The sequence below is a fragment of the Nannospalax galili genome, unplaced genomic scaffold (genome assembly GCF_000622305.1).
Source record: "Nannospalax galili isolate Female #2095 unplaced genomic scaffold, S.galili_v1.0 scaffold933, whole genome shotgun sequence".
NCBI classification, from domain to species: Eukaryota; Metazoa; Chordata; class Mammalia; order Rodentia; family Spalacidae; genus Nannospalax; species Nannospalax galili.
In genome coordinates, this window is record NW_008333281.1 from 1,273,967 (window position 1) to 1,299,723 (window position 25,757).

A 25,757-nucleotide genomic window follows, 5' to 3' on the forward strand; every position below is an offset into this window, starting at 1 on the left:
AGTGACACAAACTTAATGTGCACTCAGGAGGCAGAGGCAGGCGGATCTCTGTGAGTTCAAGGCCAGCCTCTTTTTTATTTTTATTTTTTTCATTTTTGAGACAGGGTGTCCCTATAGCCCCAGCTGTCCTGGAACTCACTACGTAGAACAGGCTGGCCTTGAACTCACAGAGAGATCTGCCTGCCTCTGCCTCCTGAGTGCTGGGATTAAAAGCATGTGCCACCATGCCCAGCCCATCCTTTCTATTTTGATACAAGGTCTTGCTGTATCACCCAAGGTAGCTAGCCTCAGACTGATGATCCTCCTGCCTCAGACTCTTGAGTGATGGGATTACAGGCATGCACCACCTGCCCAGTTTCTCCTCTTCATTTAAATTTTGGGGTATGTATGTTTGTATGTGCGTGTGTGCATGCACATGTAAGATTTTTAAAATTACCTATATGTGTCTATGTATGGATATGTGCACAGGAATGCAGGTGTCCTTGGGAGGCCAGAGAGGGTGTTGGACATTTATGTGTACTTAAATTTAAATATCCAGTAACTAATCAAAATTTCCAATCAACAACTTCCACAAACTAGGATTTTTTTTTGGTCTTTTTGAGACATGGTCTCCCTGTAGCCCCAGATAGCCAGGAACTCACTATGTAGAGCAGGCTGAACTTGAACTCACAGAGATCCACCTGCCTCTGCCTCTCAAGTGCTGGGACTACAGGTGTGCACCACCATGACCGGCTACACGTACAGAGATTTACTAGGCAGAATTGGCTGTTTATTGTCTCGGAGGCTGAGATGCGTGCAGCAGGTGGCCCTCCAGCCATAAACGGAGCAGCTGGGGGCTTATGGTGAACACAGCCCTCACTGCTGAGCCCTGATAGATAAAAAGTTGGCAGAGAAGGAGCGAATGGAGGATGAGGCACCGAGGCACAGATAAAACTCCATCAAAATAGGGTTTATTAGGAAAGGAACACATGGGGCAGATTCCCTTATGGGCAGGGAAAATGTCTGCCTGGGTCTTGAGCTGGGGTCTTTTAAAAAGGGAGGCTTCTGCTTCCTGCAGAAGGTGGGAAGATGTATTTTTTTTAAGTTGGGTGGGGGGGTAAGAGGGACTGTTAAAACCTGTTCTCTTTAGAGATCAAAGGGGAAGCCTGCTGTGTTGGCCGAACAGAGCAAAGGAACACATGGGACAGATTCCCTTCCGGGCAGGGAAAATGTCTGCACCAGGTCATGAGCTGGGGTCTTTTAAAGGGGGAGATTTCTGCTTCCTGCAGAAGGTGAGAAGATGTATTTTTTTTTAAGTTGGGTGGGGGGAAGTGGGAGAGCAGGACTGTTAAAATCTGTCCTCTTTAGAGATCAAAGGGGAAGCCTGCTGTGTTGGCCAAACAGTGGAGAAAAGTCTGCTTCTCTTGACTTCAAAGACCAGGGTGCTTATCAGCTAGGTTCCCTTTTCTTAGGAGCATGAGAAGTCCTTGGGATCCTGTTGGTGAGGGGGCGGGGCTATCTGAATAATGGGCAAACTAGGCACAGTAAGAGATTTGCAAGAACTAACAGTAATACAGAACAATTCTAATGCTAGACTAAAAAAGATTTGAAACTTACAAAGCTGGGTGTGGTGCTGTGGCCCAGCCAAGCTGACTCATAAAATTAACTGTCACAGCAAATCAGGACTCTAGATCTGCAAAATTGAAAGCATGACCTTGAAACAGAGTGGCTGGCTAAAGATCTTTTGCTCTGGTCATGGATCCTGAGCAGTCAGCTGACCACCCTCCTCGGTCCCTTTGTGGCATCTTTCAACACAACCACTGAATCTTGGACTGTCAGCGTTGAAGGGACAAAGAATCCCTGGGCTTCTGTTATTCCTGGCTGTGTGGACATGCTCTCTTTAGTTAGCAGGTGGAGCTGGTTGCGGTGGTCGAACATGTGGATAGGATATGTGAAGGGGTGGAGGCAGGAGGATCACCAGTTCAAAGTATACTTTTTAGGCATGCATGGTGGTGCATACCTTTAGTTCCAGCACTCAGAAGGCAGAAGCAGGCAGATCTCTATGAGTTTGAGGCCAGTCTGGTTTACATAGTGAGTTCCAGGCTAGCCAGGTCTATGAAATGAGACCCTATCAGCTTTTTAAAAATTACATTTATTGCCAGGCATGGTGGTGCACGCCTTTAATCCCAGCACTCGGGAGGCATCTCTGTGAGTTCAAGGCCAGCCTGGTCTACATAGTGAGTTCCAGGCCAGCCGGGGCTACAGGGAGACCCTGTCTCAAAAAAACCAAAAAAAAAAAAAAAATAGATGAGGAGAGGGGCTGGAGAGATGGCTTAGGAGTTAAGAGTGCTTGCTGCTCTTGCAAAGGACCTGAATTTAGTTTCCAGTACCCAAGTTGGGCAGCTCTCAACTGCCTATGACTCCAGCTCCAGAGGATTTGATACCTTCTTCTGGCCTCTGAGGGCAGCCACACACAGGTGGCATACACTCACACAAACACACATATACATAAATTAAAAGAACAAAATAGGGCTGAGCATGGTGGCTCAGACCTTTAGTACTGGCACTCGGGAGGCAGAGGTAAGTGAATCTCTGTGAGATGTAGCCAGGGCTACATAGTAAGACCCTGTCTCAAAACACAAAATAAAACAGGGGCTGGAGAGATGGCTCAGCAGTTAAGAACACTGGCTGCTCTTGCAGAGGACCTGGGTTAGGTTCCCAGCACCCACATGGCGGCTAATAACCATCCATAACTCCAGAGATCTAATGCCCTATTCTGGTCTCCATGGGCATAGCATGGCATGAGTGCATTTACAAGTATGCTGGTAAACACTCCTACACAAGCTGGGCTTGGTGGTGCACATTTGGGAGGCAGAAGCAAGGTGTGGGGCTGAAGATACGGCTCTGTGGTTGAGTACTTTCTGTTCTCCCAGAGGCCCCCAAGTTCAGTCCCCAGCACCCACATCAGGTGTCTCACAACCACCTGCAACTCCAGCTTCAGTGACTCTGACGTCCTCTTCTGGCCTCCTTGGACCCCCTCACACATGTGGCATATACATACAGAAACATACACCCTCATATAAATAAAATATAATAAGAAACTTTTTAAAAAGTCAGATGTTGCCAGGCGTGGCACACACCTTTAATCCCAGCACTCAGGAGGCAGAGGCAGGCGATCTCTGTGAGTTCAAGGGCAGCCTGGTCTACATAGTGAGTTCCAGGATAGCTGGGGCTACAGGGAGAGCCGGTCTAAAAAAAAAAAAAAAAAAAGACAATCAATCAATAAATAATAAAAAATCAGATGTGGCAGTGCATGCTTATAATCCCCAGCATTTAGGAGGCTGAGGCAGGAGAATCACAAGATAGAGTTTATCCTGAGCTACATAGTGACTTCCAGGCCAGCCTGGGTTACATAGTGAGATCCTGTCTTAAGAAGAAAAGAGAAGCCGGGTGTGGTGTCGCATGCATTTAATCCCAGCACTCGGGAGGCAGAGGCATACAGATCTCTGTGAGTTAGAGGCCAGCCTGGTCTACATAGTGAGTTCCAGGACAGCTGGGGCTACAGGGAGACCCTGTCTCAAAAAGACCAAAAAAAAAAAAAAAAAGAAAAGAGAGGAAACAAATGTAAATAAATGTCCTTTTAGCTGAACATGTTGACTTAACACCTATTATCCCAGCACTTGAGATACTGAGGGAGGAGAATTGCTTGGGAGTTTGAGGGCTGCCTGTAATTGATAGTGAGCTCTAGGACAGCCTGGGCTACAGTATAAGACTCTATCTCCAAAAATCAAAATAATCAATAAATAATAAATAGATGTGGGTGGGGCTGTAATATAATACAAATGTCTCCTCTTTCCAAAAGGGAACCATTGCCTTCGGGGTCCCTGAAACTTTTCAAGACCACAAACTCCTCCCTTAGGTGGCTGCCTAGTGGGAGGAGTTCTGTAGGCCACACCCTGGGGACCATTCATCTCCAACTATCTCACTCTACAGTGGAAGGACTGACATTCAAGTTGAGGCGCTCTCCTGGGCTTTACTGCAGAGCTGGAGGTAATTGCTTGAAGGAATGACTCAGAGCCCCAGGCTCTGTGCGTGTCTGAGAGACGTGGTCAGTCCCCACTCTAAAGCTGGAGACCAGCTTGTACTCTGAGCAGAGTGATGAGATGTGACCAGGAACCAGCTCTCATGCATTTTAGCCCGGAGCTCAAAAGGTTTGCAGGTTCGGGAGACTCGGAAATCTAGAACTGTATTTTTAGCACCTTTGGATGACTGAGAAGGCCAGGCAGGGCCCTGGGGGCATGAATCATGATCACAGGCTGCTAAGAATGATCTGTGGAGCACAGCCAGGCAGCGGATGCTGGAGGCCCCGAGCAAAGGGCTGGGTCAGACCCCAGACCTTCCGGCTGCGTCAACAGGAAGGGCAGTGGAGGTGCATCCTCCTTGGGGGCGGGGCGGGGGCGGGGCGTCACAGCAGGTGCGAGCTCCTGCCAAGGTCATTGGTCTCCCCAAGCTGGACTCCAGCTAACACAGTCCAGCCTGTGCTTAAGCTGGAAGAAGTCCATGGTCTGGAATATACAGGTACATTGTTGTCCATTGGATGGGGGTTCAGGAAGGGCTGTCGATAGAGAAAAAAGCCAGGTAGCACTGTCAACCAGTGGTTCTCAGCCTTGAGCACATCTTGACAAGACACACTAATGGAGCTGTCACAGAAGTAGCTGACAACTTTATGGTGGGTGGGAGAACTGGCATCTTTTAATCAGTTCCCAGTGCTGGTCCATAAATGAGGGATGCTGTTCCAGAGCACCCTCTGGAGGGTGCCCTGAGGCTATGATCATGTAATGATCCCCACTTCCAGCCTCACCATTTAAAATCTGGGTGGGGACACCAGGGGGTAACTTATGTGAGTCTGTTCTCTAGTTCCCCCGTGTAGATTTTAGGGATCAAACTCAGGCTGTCAGGCAAGCATCTTTACCCACTGAGCCATGTCGATGCCTCCCACCCCCAGCCTCACCATTTTATAGGATCTCACTATGTAGCCCTGGCTAGCCTGTAACTCATTATGTACACTAGGCTGGCCTTGAACTCACAGAGATCTGCCTGCCTCTGCCTCCCAAGTGCTGGGGTTAAAGGCGTGCACCACCATGCCTGGCCAGTCTCACCGTTTTAACCCCAAATTTAGAATCCAACCAGGGAGGCTTGAATTCTGGCTCACAATCTGTTGCTTTTGGGAGACCAGAACTAAAAGAATGGGGCGCAATGTTGCTTTAGTTAGCTTAATTCTTTTTATTTTTTTGTTTTTTGGTCTTTTTGAGACAGGGTCTCCCTGTAGCCCCAACTGGCCTAGAACTCACTATAGACCAGGCTGGCCTTGAACTCACAGAGATCCGCCTGCCTCTGCCTCCTAAGTGCTGGGGTTAAAGGTGTGCGCCACGTGCCTGTCTTTCTTTTTTATGTGTATGAATGCTACATCTGCATGTAAGTGCACCTGTGTCCTTCAGTGTCTGTGGAGGAAAAAGAGGGTGTTGGATTCCCTGGAACTGGAGTTACAGACGGCTGTTAGTTGCCATGTAGGTGCTGGGAATCGAACCCGAGCCTTCTGCAAGATCAATCAGTTCTCTTAACCACTAAGCCTCGCTCTAGCCCATAAGTGTGTAATTTAATGATTTCTTTTTTCTTGGTCTTTTTGAGAGAGGTTCTTCCTGTAGCCCCAGCTGGCCTGGCACTTGCTATATAGACTAGGCTGGTCTCAGTCTCATAGAGATCTGCCTGCCTCTGCCTCCCAAGTGCTGTAATTTAATGATTTTTCATATAGTCACTGAAATGCATAGTCATGGCACAGTGGGAGCCCTGTGCCCTTCAACTGATGCTCCCTTTCCCTCTTACTCCAGTCACTAAAGTAGCTTCCTGTCTCCATGGATCTGCTCACAGCCCATGCTGGCCTCGACTCACTATGTAGCCTGGGCTCCATCCTCCTGCCTCAGCCTCTGAGAGCTAGGGTCGCAGGCATGCGCCACGTGCCCAGCACCACATGGTGGCTAAGAACTCCAGTTCCAGGGCATCTGATGCCCTCTTCTGACCTCTGTAAGCATTGCATGCACATGGTAAACACACACAAAATATAAATAAATAGGGGCTGGAGAGATGGCACAGCAGTTAAGAACACTGACTGTGGTTAAGAGCTCTTGCAGAGGACCCAGAATCAATTCCCAGCACCCACATGGTGGCTAACAACCATCTGTAACTCCAGTTCCAAGGGATCTGATGCCCTCTTCTGACCTCCGCAGGCATTACAGGACATGGGTGCACTTACATGCTTGCAGGCAATACATTCATACACATAAAAAATAATAAGTAAACATTTAAAATAAATAAAATTTTAAAAGGAACAAGGCTGCACGTGGTGGTGAAAACATTTAATCTCAGAACTTGGGAGACAGAGGCAGGCAGATTTCTGTGCGGTTGAGGCCAGCCTGGTCTATACAGTGAGTTCGAGGCCATCTGGGGCTTCAGGGGGACCCGTCTCAAAAAGACAAATAAAATAAAAAGGAAGAAGACGGCTCAGTGGGTGAAGGTGCTGCTGAGCCTGACAGCCTGAGTTTAATCCCTGGGACCCACATGGTAGGAGAGAGGACCGACTCTCTAAAGTTGTTCTCTGACTCCGTGCACAGCCTGTGGCACACTGGGACATGTACACACACACACACACACCATGCACACTTCCTAGATAGGCTGTGGCACAACACTGGGACATGTACACACACACACACACACACACACACACACACACACCATGCACACTTCCTAGATAGCCCCATTCCATACCTTTTGGCACATTCATATTCTTCCTGACTGTAAGTTGGCCTGGCCGCTTCTCCCTGGGGCAGGAACCCTGCTGCCTGGCTCACTGTGCCTCCCCAAGTGGACAGTGGTGTCATAGTGAGTGTGGACCACAGAGGGAATTCGAACCCTACTAACATCACAAAGCTCTACTTCTTCTTGTTTTGCAGCCTCTCAGAGCCGATGTGCAGTCGTGGTCTCTGCTCATTACACTGAGGATGTCTGCTCTAGGAGTCTCTGGGCGCTGTGAAGATGAGTGGGGAAGGCTACCACGGGGACAGCTGGAGAGACTGGGGAACTGAAGACGAGGGGTGAAGGAAGGGAAGAGAGAGAGGGGTGCCAGAGGGACCGCAGCTGCTGAGATTTCCTAAGCAGCCTTCAGGACGCCCCCACCCCCTGGAACTGGGTGATCCTCTGTCTGGGTGAGGCCTGCTTTGCTGAGTGCAGTAAACGCTAGATTCCCGTCACAAATGACAGTTGTTGCGCTAAGCCCTGCTTGGCTGTGACTTGCCATTCCACAAATGGCAAAGTCCCTTCTAACACGCTTTCCCTCCTTCCATGTCATCGCCTTCCTGGAAGTCCCCATTCCCAGGCAGCCGACTGCTGGCTGCTGGGTGCCAAGGTAATCATATTCAGTAGGGTGATTAAGTGGGCGTGGGACCGATGACGTGGGAGGCCCAGGGGAAGAATGTCCTGCATGGAGTGGCTTGTGGCTTGGAGGTGAAATCTAACCCTCCAGCTGTGGGGGGGGGTGCCTCCCTGCATCTCTCCATGCTGAAGAGCTGAAGGTGCCTGGTGACTGGGCTTGCCCACAGGTGCCCCCGCAGGCAGGGAGCCAGCTTCCATGCCCTGGGCTCCTGGGGAAGCAGTGGCGTCTTTGTCTATAGATTGCTTCTGGACTTGACATTTTTGATTTTTAAAAAATGATGTATTTATTTTTATTTGTACAATATCATGATAGTCAGTATGTATACTGGTGTTAGTGCCCAGAAAAGCCAGAAGAGGGAGACATGTGGGTGCTGGGAATTGAACCCAGGTCCTCTGGAAGAACAGCCTAAGACACCGCTCCAGCCCCTCTGTTTTTTTTAATTTTGAGACACAGTCTCACTCTGTAGCATAGGAGGCCGGGAACTGGCGGCAGTGATCCTGCCTCGCCCCTGAGTGCTGGAGGTAAAAAAGTGTGAGTTACCACACCCAGTTTAGAAAATTTGGGGTTTCTTTGGCTGTGCTGTGGATAGAACTAGGGGCTTTATACATGCTAGGTAAGCACTGAACCTCTGAGCTACACCCCCAGCTATGGACTTTCTGATGAAAGCAAGCCACTGCATATCCTAAACTCGGTTTCTCTCCATTTCTGGTGGGTTTTTTTGGGGGGGTGGGGGGTTCTTTTCTAATCAAGGTACTCCAATTGACCATATTTTATTTTACTTTAAAAATATTTTATTTTTATGTGTATGAGTGTATTACATGCATGTTATGTAAGTGCACCCATGTGGCGGTCAGAAGAGAGTGGCGGTCAGAAGCTGGTGGTGGTCAGAAGAGGGTGCAGGAGTCCCCTGGAACTGGAGTTACAGACGGTTGATAGCTGCCATGTGGATGCTGGGAATTGAACCCGGGTCCTCTGCAAAAGCAGCCAGTACTCTTAACCGCTGGACCTCTCCAGTGCCCTGACACATATTTTAGCGAACAGTTTCATTTCCGGTCACAGGCACTCACTGTTTTAATCAAGATTCAAATGTTCCCAGGTAAACAGTAATTGAAACATACTGAAAACAGAATCTCACCATCCCAGCTTCCTGTGAGGCTCAAAGGAACCCTGGTACGTTCCCAAACTGTGCTTGGGTTCCACAGGTAGGGGTTCGTCCTCGTACAGGTAGAGCAGGTACGAAAGGACCATCGAATGAGCACACAGGATGAGGGATGACGGAGTAAGACAAAGCACGCCCTGGCAGGCGAATCGCTTTAATGAATTTAAGAACCAATGTCTCTGTATGGAGTTCAAAAGAAACAAAAGCAACATGCAGAAAGTTCATGGAAAGAGCAAGACTAGAGAAGTCTGAATGCCATAAAATACAGATACAAAAGCTTCCAATGAAAAGCACACACAGATACAGATTTCCAGGACATCAAGCCAGAAGGCACCCCAAAGCATCACGTAGTCACTGTAAGCCTTTAAACCTTGACAGAGTTGGACAGGGTCAGCAGTAGATGACTAGTCAACATCAAGCCAGAGAGCTTCTTGCCATGACAAAGGGTTATATTTTTACATTCATCCAATGCACTTATTTATTCATTCATTTATTTATTCATTTATTTGAGTCAGGGTCCCATGTAGCCGAGGCTTGCCTCATCTCTCTGTGTAGTCAGGATGACCTTGAACTTCTGATCCTCTTGCCTCCACCTCCCAAGTGCTGAGATCATGGGCTTATCCCACGATTCCTGGCCATAGGCAAGCATTCTGCCAACTAAGCCACGTCCCCCGTCCCTTCCATTTGATGCTTTTAACTGAGGCAACTACAGGATGATTTCTTAAGGGCCCCAGCTCCTCTCAGAAGTGATCAATTCTATTCATGTTAATTCTCTCTTCTCTCTCTCTCTCTCTCTCTCTCTCTCTCTCATTGGACGCTATGTTAGCATTTCTTTACTGAATGGGGTAGACAGGAAGAAACCAGGACCCCAGACACATGACAGAGAAATGACCATATGAAGAAAGGAGACAGGTGGACCAGCCCCCGCTGACACTCCAGTACTGCACCTCACTAAAGCAGGAGCTGCAGAAGAAACACAGACCCTTCCAAGGACATGAACTGTACTCTCAGCCAATCCGCGTCCTGTCTCGTTCAGTCAGGGCCTTGGATGGTCCTACGCACCACTGTGTGTGAATTTACATAATTGGAGCTGTGTTAGATCAATCTCAGAAAAGGGCAAGATCGAAGGCCAAGCCAGAGGTGAGGTCTGAGCTCCAGCCAAAGGGCATCAGCTGTCTAGACAAATCAAGATCCTGAAGGAACAGGAAGAGGCCGACTCCAGCAGGCTTTCCACAAAATGGTAATTAGCAAATTGTATCAAAAGGTATCAAAGTGTTTCAAAAAACTCTAAAAATAGCCAGCTTGGTAGATCCATAGTCAGAGTGTCCTTGCATTCCACAGGCTCCTCCTGGGGCCAGGGGTCCCCCCAGCAGAGCTGCCGTTGCAGGGCTGAGACCCCAGGCTCAAGACGATTCTAGAACCCAAAGCCTCTGAGCTGGGCTTGGGCCAGCAGCCGAGTGCCACACCATGGGGGCCAGGGTAAGGAAGGTTGGTGACTCTGTAAGGGGTGGTGGGGGCGGCAGGCACCCTTCTTGTCTAGCATGCCTAGAAGTGACCTGCCACAGATCACTAGAAGGAACCTCTTGGCTTGGGGTCAAGACACCTACTTAGACACAGGTCAGTATATCTGAAATCTCAGAGCAGAGTGCTGGGCCCCGGAGAGGAGGGGCTTTTGTTCCTTTGGAGGCCCAGAAGATGCCTGGGCGTTAGCTGCTGGGCCCCACCTATGCCGGTCTGCCCAGAACAAGGAGTCCAAGCCCCACCTGGGGGGGCTTACAGAAATGGTGGTGTCCCCACCTATCAAAGCGTGCCGGACGATCACACATATTTTCTTCTGGAGGAAGGCTGTCTCGCTGTCTTACCCAGGTTAGCTGGGAACTCCCTGGTTTAAGAGATCCACTGGTAGCCAAAGCCTACCCAGGGACTGGGACTATAGTCTGGGTCCCAGCAGCTGGCTGATCTATGTGCATGTCAAACAACAGGAAGACCTGTGAACAAACATCCCCGCGGCTCCCTGGTGGCCCCCCTTCTGTTGTACAAACAGGGCTCCAACCCAGGTGAGGGGCAAAAGCAAAGATCTACAAGGAGTGTCAGTTAAAACTCTGCTGTTTTATATTTTATTCATTATTTTTATTTTATGTGTATGTGTGTATTGCCTGCATGTAGGTAAGTGCACCCATGTTGTGCAAGGCCCGCAGAGGACAGAAAGGCCATCGGATCCCCTGGAACTGGAATTAGAGACAAAAACTCTATTCTTCATAAACAAGAAGCACAACCAGAGTCCAAGCCTACCACTGACTCAAACAGAGGCTCAGGGTCAGAGGGAGCTCTGACTTGGCTGCCACAGCGTAGAATTCTCACCTTAAGTCACAGGTAACAGAACACGGCCCAGATGCACTGCGGAGCTCAAAACCCTTTCTGGACACAGGGCAGTTGCCACCACCTGTGTGACGCTTACATTCTAGCCCACCCTTTCAAGGAAGGCTCTCAGCCCCTACAATACTAGATTCCAAGCCTGTAAGTTACAAAGCACATTAACAATGCCAGGAGAGATCACAACACATTAGGTGCGGGCTATTGTATTTAACCCACAAGCCACCAAGTGGAGTAGAAGTCGCGCGCCTCCACACATCTGGGGCAAGTACCGGCCGAGAGCTATGGGAAGGGCCAGCTTAGGCTCAGATTGGTGGCTGTCCTCAGCCCAGGGTCAGCACCATCCTGTTCTGTAAGCCACACACAGCCTTTCTGTGTGCTTTCCCCAACTTGCCCAATTCTCCCTGAAGCACCTCCTGGCTGTTCAAGACCTGCAGAGGACAGGCCGCACCTAACGCTTTGCCTATGGAAGGGCCTTTGTCTTAGTTAGTTTCTCCATTGCTGTGACAAAACACTCTGACCAATACCAACTTGGGAAGGAAAGGGTTTGTCTTACATCTCCTGGGTCACAGTTCATCTGGGAGCCCAAGGTAGGAACTCAGGGCAGGAATCTGGAGGCAGGAGCTGGAGCACAGGCCACGGAGGAACACTGCTTACTGACTTGCTCCCCTGGCCTCTGTTCAGCCTGCTTTCTTGTACAACACAGGCCCACCTGCCCAGGGGTGGCACCACCCACAGTGGGCTGGGCCCTCCCACATCACTCATCAAGAAGATGCCCTTCAGACATGGCCACAGGCCAGTCCAATAGAGGAAATTCCCCAATGGAGGCTCCCTCAACACAGGTGTGTCAGGTTGACACTAAAGCTGCCCAGCACAGCCTTCAAGTAATAAAGCTTCTCTTGGACTAGGGAAGGGTTAGGCTATCCCAGAGTTGACTGCTGGGGGGTGGGGGGAGGTACGGGAGGAAGTTTGAAACCTAAGAAGTTTGGAAATGTGGGGATGGTGTGTGAACACTTAGTGGAGGTCTTTTCAGAGCCTTTAATACACAGAAGGTGCAGAGCTCCACCAGGTTTGTGGCCTCATCATCATCTGTCTGCATGCTTTGCGGATGCTCAATACTCTGGAAGTCCTTAGAGACTTCTACCCCAAGAACTAACTGGATATGCAGCCTGCTCCTGACAGCAACAGAGGCTGTGCGGGCACTAAAGCCTTCAATTCCCCAGCTGTTCTTCCTCTCCAGGATCACAGCAGAAGCAGGTGGACCAGAACCACAGTTAATTCCAAAGCAGAAGGGTAGGAAGGGTAGCAGGAAACAGAAATAACAGCCTAGCTGAGAGGCTTGGGCGTCATGGCAAATCCCTGTAACCCCAGCGCTTGGCAGGTGGAGGCAGGAGGATCATGAGGTCATCCTTAGCTATATAGTAAGTTTAAGGCTAGCGTGGTCTACATGAGACCCTTGTCTCACAAACAACAACAACAACAAAAAACCCAATCAGTTGAGCATGGTGGTATACAGCTTTAATCCCAGCACCCTGGAGGCAGAGGCAGACAGATCTCTGAGTCTGGGGCTAGTCTGTTCTGCATAGCGAGTTCGAGGCCAGGCAGGGCTATAGAGACCCTGCCTTAAAAACAAAAACAAGGAGCTGGAGAGATGGCTTAGCAGTTAAGAGCACTGACTGCTCTTACAGAGGACCCGGGTTTGATTCCCAGCACCCACGTGGCAGCTATGAACCATTCTTAACTCCAGTTCCAGGGGAATCTGAAGCCTTCTTCTGACCTCTACAGCGTTGCACAACACAGGTACACTCACATACATGTAAGCAATACGCTCATACACATAAAATAAAAATATTGAGAAAAAAAAACAACCCATACTAATCCAGTGAGCTGGGGCTTTTCTTCTAAGACCAGTGTGAACAGAAGTCTTGCAGCCTGCTCACCTGCTGTCAGTCCACTTCCAGGAATCAGTACAGGGCAGTCCCAGCTCAAAGGCTCATGTGTGTCAGCAGCTCAGCAATACAGACAGTCATGATCACGTGTGGGCCAGGGAGGAGTTCAGCTGACTTTGTCCAGTAACAACTGAGGTGTGGACAGATGGGACCACTGAAGAACCTGGCTGGTGGCTCAGGCCTGGACCCAGCACCCTGGGAAGTTGGGGCAGGAGGCTGCTGCCAGTGTAGAGACAGCTGGGCTACAGGGAAGTGAGAGAGAGAGGAGGAGGGAGGGAGCCTACCCAGAGTGCAAAGCCACTCAGCAGCAGGCCTGGACACCTGCTGGCTGGAGACCAGCAGGCTTGCTTGTGTAGTACTCCCCCCCCCTGGTGCTCCTCTGCAGGCTCTACTGTGGTCACCCTTTCTTTCCTGAGGAATGAATGTAGACTTGGAGGCTCACTGTGAGAGATGAGGTGATCAGCTCAGTTACAGGACACTGTATCTAAAGAGCTTTGCCTCACCCCCTCTCTGCTTTCTTGGTGGCTTGAACAGATTGCCAGCCAGGAGAGACGGGACTATTCAGAAAGGAATGGGAGGCTATGGAAATCTCGGCAAGAAAAATCCAGTCTCCGGATCTTGCCTGCCTGTTCAGGGAGCTTGGGGTCCCCATGTCCTCATGCACAACAGACATGCTCGGTCTTGTCTGCTGAACACGGAACACGTGTTCAGAACTTAAGTCTCTAGGCTGGTCTCCTCCAGCCTATCAGCAGGGCCCAGGAAACTGTATGAAAAGTTCAGCCAAGTTTGAGAAGGCCCAGACCTTTGAGACCCTGAGTTTCACTTCAAAACTGTCTATATAACCTGTGCACTAGCCACTAGGGGGAGAGTCGGGGTGGGGTGGGGTGTGGAGACAGTCACAGGCACCTCAGGGGTGTGTGCCCTGGGAAGAAGGCCTGTATAGAAATGAAGGGATGCTGACTATCTGGGCCCAGGTTTAAGTAGTCAAGCAAGATGTGTGAGGTTATGTAGAATGTTTAATCACCAGTTTCTGTGATACCATAGAAATACCAAGAATCAAAAAAAGTAAAAAAAGCTACCAGCAAGAACCCAACACCAGCAGGTGGCCCCTGCGAGAGCCTCCGGTCACTAGCCCAGGTCCTGGTGCCGCCTGGCCCTGCCTTTCTTCTTGTCTTCCAGCCTAGGCTTAAGGGCACACACGCAGGCCGACACGCCAGCAATGGCCTTGGGGAGGTCAGGACCCCGGCTCCACCTGTCGGCCTCTCGGTCATACACCTGCACAGCTCTAGAGAAGGCAGTGCTCTCCCAGCTGTAGCCACCCAAGATGTAGATCCGGCCCTGCCACACGGCCACACCGGACTCGCTGTTGGCCTGCAGCAGTGGTGCCACTCGGGTCCACTGGTTACACTGTGGACTGTAGGCCTCCACACCCAGCACGTCAAAGCGCTCCATGGACTCAACATGGTCATCGCTGCCCCCGATGGAGTAGATGCTGTCGCCCAGGCTGCACATGCTGTGCCAGCCACGCGCCGTCATCATGGGGTGCCGCTCCTCCCACACGTCTGTCCGGTGGTCGTAACACAGCAGATTCTTGCGGTACGGGCCGATCTGGTAGTCGTGGCCCCCAGAGATGTACACAAAGTCTTTGTAGATGGTGCCAGCGTGGCCATAGGTGAACCTGCAGAGAGGCCGGAGGAGAGAGGAGCTCAAAGCTGAGCCAGGCCTCATCTCTGGAAAATGGAGGGATATGCTACTCACTCAGGATTCCATGGGGCCTACCCTGCTCACAGTAACCCTGGCTTAGGTGGTCATTCTACCTCTCCACCCACCAGGCTACAGATCAGGGGGCCATAGAGCAGCCTACAGGTGGTCACTGTGACCACCACTGCTCAACACTTGTCTGGGACTTGCTCTCTGGTTCTGGAATCCACCTTGAACATGGCTACCTGGAGGGGTGGGCACTCAGACACCCCAACCACGGCTTTATGTATTTATTTGAGGTGTGTGTGTGGGGTCTCACTATGTAGCCCAGGCTGGCATCAAACTCAATCCCCTGCCTCAGCTTCCTGAGTGACTGGGATTATAAGCACTCAGGCCCAACTGTGACTTTAAAACACAGGTTCACTCCTTCCCAACACACCGTTCTCACCCTGGGGTACAAAGTCCCCAAGACACCTGGTGTATCCCACAGCCAGAATGGTTCAGGAAGTCTGGGCTGAGGTGCAGCACAGGAATGGCAACAGATGGTGTACACCTGTGGCTGATCCAGGGTGAAAACTCGCCCAGTGATGGAATAAATGCTCGGCTGCAGGTCTCAGGAGTTGAGGGCATGTCACTCTCCCTGGGGCATTCTCCACGTGCTGGCTGCCAAGTAAGAGTGTCACAGCAAGGTCTCGTCTAACTTCCCAAGGCCACGGTGTAGCACTAGTGCAGCTGAGCACATGACTCTGGGCAGGGAAAGGCCCCAGCTCTCTGAACCCTCCTGTCCACACTAAGGAGAATCTTCCAGTGAGGTGTTTACTATCTTAACTCAACCACCTGCTGACTCTCTGAAGCCCAGGGACTAGTGAACTTGGAAACGGGGGGATGCCCATGTTGGCAGCAGGGCTAACAGACGCACTCGGCCTCCCATGCTCCACCTTGTTACATGATGTTCCCCTAGGGAAGACACCTCGAAGCTGAGGCCGAACTTCATCCTGTGAAAACATCACCTTGGACCAGTCAGCCTCAAACCCTCTTCACCTCGGCAAGCCAGCCACATAGGTCCAGGAGTCGGTCTTGGGGCTGTATGTCTCCACGGAAGACAGTGCTCCGTTTTCATTTCGGCCACCGACGGCCACCAGCATGTCCTCAATGGAGGCCAGGTAGAAATCCACGCGGCGCTGGTTCATGGAGGCCACCTGTGGGGGCAATGCACCTGAAGCCCCCTTACCAGGCCTGGAACAGCACCACCACCGGCACCAGTTCCCCAACCATGCCCACAGAGTGAAAGGCCCAGGAAGGCACGACAGTGGCCACATGAGCTGGGATGGGGACCAGACTCGAGAAAAAGAGGGGAACTTGTGGCGGGAATTCTCAGAGCCCTTTGATGCTTCCATCAGACATTCAAATACCCACAAGGTGAGTGGGGACACACACTTCCCCCAACTGGTGTGGCCAATGCTTAATGCTTCCATCAGACATTCAAATACCCACAAGGTGAGTGGGGACACACACTTCCCCCAACTGGTGTGGCCAATGCTTAACCTTGTAGACTGGAATTATGCCAGACACAGAGTTCAGAACTGCCGATTTAACGGTTTTCTGGGGAACTACTATTAACTGTCCCTTCTTTCTTACCACCTGCTGCTTGTTTGTGGTGCTGGGAATGGAACCCAGGGTTAGTGCTCTACCACTGAGATAAAGCCCCAGCCTGAGATAGAGATACATAAGAAATGAGTGTTGGAGCCGGGTGTGGTGGCGCACGCCTTTAGTCCCAGCACTTGGGAGGCAGAGGCAGGGTGATCTCTGTGAGTTTGAGGCCAGCCTAATCTACATAGCGAGTTCCAGGCAGGGAGACCCTGTCTCAAAAAAAAAAAAGTGTTGGTGGCCATCCACACTAAGACAGCAGGAAATGGTACTCAGCAGGAAGTCAGAAAACCAGCTCCAGCCTTCACACCAAGCCCCAGAGGACACACACAGACCCTGTCTGGCCAGCACTGACACCAGAGGTTCAGGATGGACTCCACAGCTGGGCCTCCTAGAGGCCTGGTGTAGCTCTAAGGGTTAGAGATGTTTTTAAATTTTATTTTTACTATGTGTATGAATGTTTTGCCTGCATGTAAGTTGTACTCGTGTAATGCAATGCCTGTAGAGCCCAGAGAGGGTATTGGAGCCCCTGGAACTGGAGTTAGGGACAGTTGTCAGCCACCATGTGCGTGCTGGGAATCCAACCCAGGTCCTCTGTAAGAGCAGCCGGTGGTCTAAACCACTGAGCCATCTCTCCCTGCCCCCCCTTAAGTTTATTATTATTGTGTGTTTTCATGATGTGTGAATGACATGCCATGGCATATATGTGGAGGTTGGAGGACAAATCTGTGGAGCCAGGGCTATGGATTCCAGGGCTTGCGCTTGGGTCACCAGGCTTACATAGCTAGCACCTTGACCTTACCTGTGGGGCCTCCTCACTGGCCCAGGCTGGAAAACTTTGAAAACAGAATTCCAAGGTCATATGGAACCCTTTTCGGTTTATATTTTTTGAGACAGGGTCTCACTCTATGACCCAGCTGACCTGGAACTCTCTGTACAGCCCAATTTGGCCTCAAACTCAGGACAATCCTGCTTCAGCCTCCTGAATCTTGGGATTGCAGGTGTCACACCAGCCGTTCTGGGTGTTGGGCTCAGCAAACACTGAAGTAATTAGTAGCGAGGAGGTGTGAGCATAAAGACAGATTAGGGGGAGGGGGTAGAGAGAGGGGTTTGTGGGAGAAGGTACCCCTCACCTAAGCCAAGTGCTTGCCAGTCAACTTGGGCTACCGCCTTGGCCCCAACACCACAAGCATATGCAGAGGATGAATGTGAAACTTGGGAGAGAGCCGGGGTCAGCCCGGATTCCCTGATCACATGCTAGCCCAATAGAGGTGCCTATCAGGGCTGATGTGTGGGCTTCACAAACCTGCCCTGGGCTACGTGGTACCCTGCAGCCTCCTGAAAGTCACTCCCCAAACTGCTCCAGGAGAGAAGCCCCAGTGGAGACTCTGAGGCAAGGGGAAGCCAACCCTGAGCCTCCAGCATCCGTTGACAACTTCCATAAATTAAAATAGCAAATGTACTGGTGGCATTCCTAGCCCTCAACTGTCATGCAGGCCAGTGGCCACCGGGTCAGGCACAGGACAAACACTATTCCCCCCAGGACAGAAGGTGCCACTGAAGCCTGATGCTTTGACAACAGCCAGCCCTCAGGTGATGGTCTCCCCGCCCTCCCCACAGCACCAGGGTGAGGCAGGGACCATGCGGCCAGTCACTTTATCATCACACCTCGCTCAGAAGCAGGGCAGTCATCAAGTCCCAGAGGAGGAAAGGGAAGCCAATGTGAGGTTAGGGGGCCGAGAGAGGCCTCAAGAGTAAAGAAGTAATCTATTTAATCTCACCTTGATCCACTGTTTACAGCGGGGGTCATACCTATAAAGGAGGCTGGAGGCCGCGTCCCCTCCGTTGTCCCTCGAGAAGCTGCCACCCGCGATGAAGATGAAGCCACCGAGCACGGCGACACAGTGGTGGCTCCGGCGGGCCGGCAGGGGCGTCTCCTTCACCCACTGCTCGTTCTCGGCGTCCAGGTAGCAGGTGTCGTCGCTCAGCTCCAGACACCGCTCGGAGACCTCGCCGCCCACGAAGAGCAGGCGCTCCTGGTTGGAGCGCAGCGCCGTGCGCTTGGTCTGCAGGACCGGCTGCGCCGCCAGGCTGTTGTGGTAGCGCACGGCCTCCTCGATGAAGCCCTCGCAGCCCGCCTCGCCCGGCAGCAGCGCGCACACGGCCGGCTGGACGCGGTGCAGGAGGTCGTTCTTGGGGATGAGCGGGAAGTGGATGTTCTCCAGCACGCGCCGCGCGTGCGCCTCGCGCTCCGGCTGCTGCGTGAGCCACTGCAGCGCGGCCTGCAGCAGGTCGTGCTCGCAATCGCGCTGCACCTGGCTGCTGCTCAGGTAGACGCACAGCTTCTGCACGGACACGGTCTGCAGGAAGTCGGGCGTGAAGGACAGCGTGCCGAAGTGGCTGAGCACGAAGCCGTCGACGAAGGCGTCCAGCCGCTTGAGGCTGTAGATGGAGGCCAGCTCCTGCAGGTAGAGGTAGTTGTCCTCGCTCACCTCCTGCTCCAGGTACTCGCAGCAGAAGTCCACCACCGTCCAGATCTGCAGCAGGTGCGCCGTCTCCAGGACGTAGTCGATGTTGCCTCCGTCCAGCACCAGCTCGCCCCCGTACAGGAAGTCCACCACCGCCTTGAGCCCCACGTAGGAGGCGCCGACCAGCTCCACCTCCTTCTGGAACGCCTCGCGCATGCCCAGGGTGAACATGGAGTTGAAGTAGTCGCTGCACACGGCCAGCAGGTTGCGGTGGGCCGGTACCTGCTGCTCATCCGCCACGAGGACCACATCGCAGAAGAGGCCACGCGACCGCTGCTCGTTCAGCCGCTGCAGCACCACGGTGGAGTGGTCGGCCCAGCGGTACACCTGCACAGAGGGGTGCATCAGGAGAGGAGCCGTGGCCTGCCACCCGAGGTCTGCGGGGTCATCCCAGAGTGCGGGACAAGGGTTGCAAGATGGAACAGGGGCCACTGAAATAAATCCCAGAGTAATGCAGATGTCCCCTTCCTTCCCTAAATGAAAAAAACCTTTTTCATGTGCTTTGCTTGCATGCGTGTAAGTGCACCAACACACACCAAGAGCACACGCTGCTCACAAAGGTCAGAAGAGGGTGTTGGATCCCCTGGAAAAGGAGTTACAGATGGCTGTTAGTTGCCATATGGTTGCTGGGACCCTCTGAAAGAGCAGTCAGTGCTCTTAACTGCTGAGCCATCTCTCCAACCCCCATAAAATACTGTATTTACTTGTGTGTGTGTGCACGCGCACTTGTGCCACAGTGTGCATATGGAGGTCAGCAGACAACTTTGGGGAATGGATCTCCCCTTCCATGGTTGGTTCTGTGAATGGAACTCAGGTCATCTGTGAGGCTTGAACAGGACGTGCCTTATACAAGCCACCTCGCCAGCTCTGCTCTTGAAACATAATTCATAGAAAACATCCTGTTGGATTGCTTTTTCCTTTCTCCTCTAGAAGTCTCAAAGCTTTCTCTTCTGTCCTTCCTGTAGGTCATGACAACATTTTAAAATGTTTTCCTACTGGAAAAGTGGAGCTGTTGGAGGTGAAACCCCTAAAATCAGATGGACCCGGGTGAGAAATCCAGCTCTGCCGCCTACCAGCTATGTGGTCTTAGGCTGACTGCAGACCGTCCGCCTCCTTCCTGACAACCGAGGTGTGCTGACCATTTAGGCTTCAGGAGTTAGAGACAGAACAGGGAGCAGCTGAGCAGGTACTTGAGAACATTAGCTGCTGTGGCTGTCAACACCCACCCCCAGGCTTGAACATGGGATGGTGGGAGTTGGGGGGCAGCCTTCTACCTTACAAAATGCTGGGTGTACCGTCCTGTTTCTCAGGAGGTGGTGGCTGGCACAGCCTCACTGACTCAGGTACTCTGGGATCCTAGTCTGAGAACCAGGGCCTAAGGGAACACGTCGAAGATCAAGCACAGGAAAACCATCCTTCCCAGGGCTGTGTGCTGCCCACAGAGCTGTGTGCTGGACCTGCTCTCTCAATCACCATGCTTCACTAAATTAATACATTTAGAGTGATACAGTTAATTTGAAGAGTTCCAGGTGGAAGACACCTAGTGAGTGCTGTGTGCAGAGGGATGAGCCCCAGACAAGGGTGTCCACATCCTGAGGACGAAGCCAGAGAGACCAAGCCATGTGCCTATAGCCTTAGCTACTCCGGAGGCTCAAGTGGAAGGACTGCTTGGGTGACAAGTTCAAGACTAGCCTTAGTGACGTGGCAGAGGAGGAAGAGGAAAAGGAGCAGGACAAGGGAAAAGAGATGAAAATTCAACTCAAGGAGAAATGGACTCTTCAAAAGAATCAAGCCAGGACAGGGTGCAGTGGTGCACACCTTTAAGCCCAGCACTTGGGAGGCAGAGGCAGGTGGATCTCTCTGAGAGTGAGGTCAGGCTGGTCTACATAGTGAGTTTCAGGCCAGCTGGGGCTACAGGAATATCCTGTTTTGTTTTGTTTAAATCATCAAGTAGTAGTTGATCTATTCAAAGATAAGTTCTGTGGCAGGGCTCGCTCTGTCTGTCCATTTGTCTACCTGTCTCTCTATCCATCCATCCAATCTATGGAGACAGGATCCCGTGAAGCCCAGGCTGGCTTCACTATGTAACTGAGGATGACCTTGAACTTCTAACCCTCCACCTCAACTTCTTGAGTCTGAGATGGCAGGCAAGTGCTGGGATCAAGATACACCACCACACCCAGACTGCTATGGATCCTGCTGTGCTGGGATCAAACCTAGGGCTAGGTAAGTGCCCTCCCACCTGAGCTACGTCCCTAACCCCTTTCTTCTCTCAAAGCTGTTTATTTTTTAAAATCTTCTTATTTTTATATGTATTCGTGTATTGCCTGCATGTAGGTAAGTGCACCCGTGTTGTGTAATGCCTAGGAGGACAGAAGAGGCTGTTGGATCACCTGGAACTGGAGTTACGGACAGTTAGCTGCCATGTGGGTGCTGGGATTCGAACCTGGGTCTTCTGCAAGAACAATCAGTGTGAACTGCTGAGCCATCTCTCCAGCCCCCCACCCCCCCTTTTCAAAGCTGTTTTTTAGTACAGCTGGTAACTGGTTTTCCCTAGTCGGTGCCCTGTAATTGAGTTATTTTTGTTTTTGAAACAGGGTGTCTTGGTAGCCCCAATCTCAAGAGATCCACCTGCCTCTGCTTCCCAAGTGCTGGGATTAAAGGCCTGTGCCACATGTCCAGTGTAATTGAGTTTATTTCCTTTTGATCCTTCCACATCTGATCACACAGTCCACCTTGTAGGAACAGGCAAGCATCTCACAAGTCGAAGAGAACAACAGATCTTCCCCAAGGCCCCATACCTCCAGGCTCAGTGGGACAGGCTCTGCTACCCTTGTGTGGCTGGATGGCTTCTCAGGCCTCCCACGAGGCTCTTTACGATCCCACAGCCAAGCCTGGCTGACTGACTTCATGATTCGGGCTCCTTCGGACAGTAGTTTGGAGCCTCTCCCAGAACAGACTGAAGGAAGGAGACAGGGATGGACTATGGTAGCAGGGGACAGGGCGCCATAATGGTCCAGAGTACTGAGAAAAGCCGGTGGGGAACAGGTAGACCACTGGGCCCTGGTGGCCAAGCTAGCTGGGCGCTGGGCCTCTTGGGGAACCCCAGACAGCAGTGTCAAGGGGGCCGCCTACTCCGGGGGCTGTGTCTGACAAGGGGCTCCAAACAGACAGCCAGGCTTCCTTATTACCTGGGCTTCCACGGTGCCTGAGCTGGCTTTTTGGCAAATCAGCAGATATGGCAACCTAAAATAATTTTTTTTTTTTGGTGTTTTTGAAACAGGGTCTCCCTGTAGCCCCAGCTGGCCTGGACTCACTATGAGGACCAGGCTGGCCTTGAACTCACAGAGATATGCCTGCCTCTGCCTCCCAAGTGCTGGGACTACAGGTGTGCACCACCACGCTTGGCAAAATAAATTTCTTTTTTATGTGTACGATTGCTTTGCCTGCATGTATGTAAGTGCACCTGTGTCATGCAGTGCCTGAGGAGGCCAGAAGAGGGCATCAGATCCTCTGGAACGGGAATTACAGGTGGTTGTTAGAGGCCACATGAGTGCTGAGAACCAAACACAGGTCCTCTGCAAGAGCAGCCAGTGCTCTAACCTCTGAGCCAGTGCTCCAGTCCCCAGATACGGTAACTTTAAACACATGCCCTCACAACTTCAAAGTGTCTCCGGTAACAGAATCTCAGTGTGTCAGGAGATTAAGAAGAACTCCCCAACATTCCCTGACCGTGTCAGTCCTGGTCAATAGTTTCTCACTTTAGTGCCTCATCAAATGTGGGTGGGGAGGAAGGCATCATTACATTAGGAGAATGGAGTGTTGGGGGTGTAGGATGCTGCCTGTTAACACAGAACTCAGTACCACAGCGGGGCAGCCCACTTTAGAGGGGCTTAGAGGAGAGCAGCCCCACAGGAAGTTCACGGTGGGCAGGCTCCATCACCAACTGGGAACACCCCAGTCTCCAAGGTCTCTCATTGCATGGGAGCAGCCAGACACAGGCCAGCCCATCCTACCACTCCGAGATGGTAAAGCCAGTATGGTCCTGTAGCCAGGGAGGGCCTCTTTACCATCTGGGAGATGGCTACATGGATGTATCTGGTATCCAAAAACCTCAAGGCACATTTATGATCTGGGCAGCCTCTTAAAAATAGAACATTAAGGGCATAAACGTACTCAGGGGACAGAAGCCCATTCCTAAAAGCTACTGTTCTGGCTCTGAAGGTTCAAGACCATCAAAGTTAGAAAGCGACACTGTCTCTGCAGCCAGGCTCAAAAACAAAGCCCTTTGAGAAAGTGGTTGGACCCTGTGGGTTTTCACTGGAGATAAAGCAAGGCTTGGCAGTGGCCTGCTTTCCAAACACTGCCATGGTTCTCGGGAGGTCCGGCCTTCCCTTCTCAGCCCTGCAGGCTTCTCACACTTCACCTCACACAGTCTTCCATCCTTCTTCCACTCTTAAGCCTTTTAAGATACTTTATCCTTATACACACCTCCACAATATCTGACCCCGCCCCCCATACATGTGCCTGGGTAATGCAGGTATAGCTGCACTTAATACACAAAGAGCGAACTTCGGCTGGCCGAGGTGGCACTCGCCTTCAATCCCAGCATGTGGGTGGCAGAAACTGCTGGATCTGTCAGATCAAGGCCAGTCTGGTCTACACATCGAGGTCCTGGCCAACTGGGGCTACAGGGAGACCCTGTCTCAAAGCAAACAAAAACCAAAAAGAGTAGTTTAGCTCAGCAGGTGAAAGCGCTTGTTAAACACCTGTTTATCAAAGCTCCTGGGACCCTCAGGATGGAAGGAGAGAACCAACTCCTGCAAGTTAGGACACGCGACACATCCATGCTCACAAACATGCATAAATGTAAAATAAAGAAATAAATAAAGAAATAAATAAATAGTAGCCGGGTGTGGCGGCGCATGCCTTTGGTCCTAGCACTCGGGAGGCAGAGGCAGGCAGATCTCTGAGTTCAGGCCAGCTGGTGCTACACGGAGACCCTGCCTCAAAAAACCAAAACAACAAAACAAAAATCAAACAAATTAAACAACAACCACCACAAACGGCGCATGCCTGGTCCTAGCACTCGGGAGGCAGAGGCAGGCAGATCTCTGAGTTCAGGCCAGCTGGTGCTACACGGAGACCCTGCCTCAAAAAAGACACACACACACACACACACACACACACACACACACAATCTTATTTTTTTTAATGTGTTTGCGTGTATTGCCTGCATGTGTATAAGTGCACACGTGTCATGCAATTCCAAAGAGGTCAGAAGAAGGTGTCAGATTCCCCTGGAATGGACTTAAGAAGGGTTCTTAGCCACCTTGTGGGTTCTGAGAATCGAACCTGGGTCTTCTGCAAGAGCAGTTGATGCTCTGGGATCTGAAAGCTTGGGAGATTAAGATTACAAATTAAAAATTTATCTTTAACACATTTATCTATTTATATTAATACCATTTTATTGCATGCTATGGTTTTTTTTGGTCTTTTCGAGACAGGGTCTCCCTGTAACCCCAGCTGACCTGGAACTCACTATATAGACCAGGCTGGCCTGGAACTTCCTGCCTCTACCTCCCAAGTGCTAGGATCAAACGTGTGCGTCACCACGCCTGGTACATTCTGTGATTTTAACCTTGCTTTTGAAGTACCTTGAAATACATTTTAAAAATAAAATTCATGGGGCTGAAGAGATGGCTAAGCTCTTGTAGAGGACCCAGGTTTAATTTCTAGAACCCACATGGTGGCTAACAACCATCGTAACTCCAGTTTCAGGGAACCTGACGCCTTTCTCTGACCTCCACGAGCATTGCATGACAGTGGCACACTTTTACACATGGAGACAATACACTTATACACATAAAATAAAAAAATAGAATTCAGGGACTGGAGAGATGGCTCTGCAGTTAAGAGCACTGACTGGTTCTTGCAGAAGACGAGGGTTTGAGTCTCAGCACCCACAAGGTGGCTAATAACCATCTGTAACTCCAGTTCCAGGGAAATTTGATACTCTTGTCTGTCCTCCTCAGGCACTGCATGACACCACTTACATACATGCAGGCAATACACTCATACACATAAAATAAAAATAATAAAGAATCAAAGTTTAAAAAAATAAAAAGAAGATTCATTGTAGTGTTTTTAAAGTATAGAGTGAGATGAGAATGATGCCTGCACTGCATTCATGTGCACATTATGCCCGTTTTGCAGTAGTTAGTTTTGTGGGTTGTGATTCTGTGTAGCTATCCCTGGAGCTGTTGGGTCACCTAGCAGAATGTTAGTGATGGACATCGCACCCCTCTTGTGAGGTGCCTGTGGAATGCAGCATAGTGGCCCCTCTACATTTCAGCCATATGAGCTAGTCCTCTGTACTCAAAGTTGCCAAGCAGTATAAACCATAAGCCATTTATCTTTAAGAAGTTCATGTTGCATTTGTTTTTTTATTTTTATGTTTTTATGTGTTTTGCCTGCATGCATGTAAGTGCACCTGTGCACACAATGCCCACAGAGGGCAGAAGAGCGCATCAGATCTGAACCATTCTTTAGCCCCTAAATTGTATCTTCACCCTAAATTTAAGATTTATCTCTCTAAGTTCAAGGTCAGTCTGAATTCCAGGCCTGCTGGGGATATAGAGAGACCCTGTCTCAAAAAGACAAAAAAAGGATTTATCTTAACACCTAGTGAGATGGCCCAGCAGGTAAAGGCACTTGGTGCCAAGTCTGATAGCCTGTTTTATAATGGGACCCACACGGTGGAAAGAGAGAACCAATTCACCACTCCTACAAACTGTAAAAGTAAAGTAACAAAAAGTTTAAAAATATTTATTTTAAAATGAAGGTCATTTATTGCTGTAAGTAAATGTTATCTTTCCTTGGAAAACAGTGACATCTTGTGAAAATGTGATGAAATAGCAGAATGTAGTGTGTGC

General features: G+C 50.7%; 1 protein-coding gene and 1 long non-coding RNA gene across 4 annotated transcripts in view; one reads left to right on the forward strand and one right to left on the reverse strand.

The window, feature by feature from the left end:
* The first annotated feature begins 4,462 nt into the window (after positions 1–4,462).
* LOC115069422 lies at positions 4,463–11,596 on the forward strand. The gene is made up of 3 exons (XR_003848695.1): positions 4,463–4,557; positions 6,987–7,238; positions 9,451–11,596. It is a non-coding gene; the product is annotated as an uncharacterized LOC115069422 (long non-coding RNA).
* A 2,348-nt stretch (positions 11,597–13,944) lies between these two features.
* The window catches only part of Klhl36 (kelch like family member 36), a 20,618-nt gene continuing 8,805 nt past the window's right edge, over positions 13,945–25,757 (reverse strand). For 2 of the 3 annotated variants that reach the window (XM_017796865.2, XM_017796866.2), the window contains exons 3-5: positions 18,076–19,149; positions 15,689–15,846; positions 13,945–14,624 (exon numbers count right to left, since the gene is read on the reverse strand). In XM_017796865.2, coding sequence (XP_017652354.1) covers positions 14,075–14,624; positions 15,689–15,846; positions 18,076–19,149 — 1,782 coding nt within the window. In that variant the 3' untranslated portion in view covers positions 13,945–14,074. Of the gene's footprint in view, positions 14,625–15,688; positions 15,847–18,075; positions 19,150–21,623; positions 21,782–25,757 lie in introns of all 3 variants that reach the window. The other variant, XM_029561024.1, reaches the window with a different exon arrangement.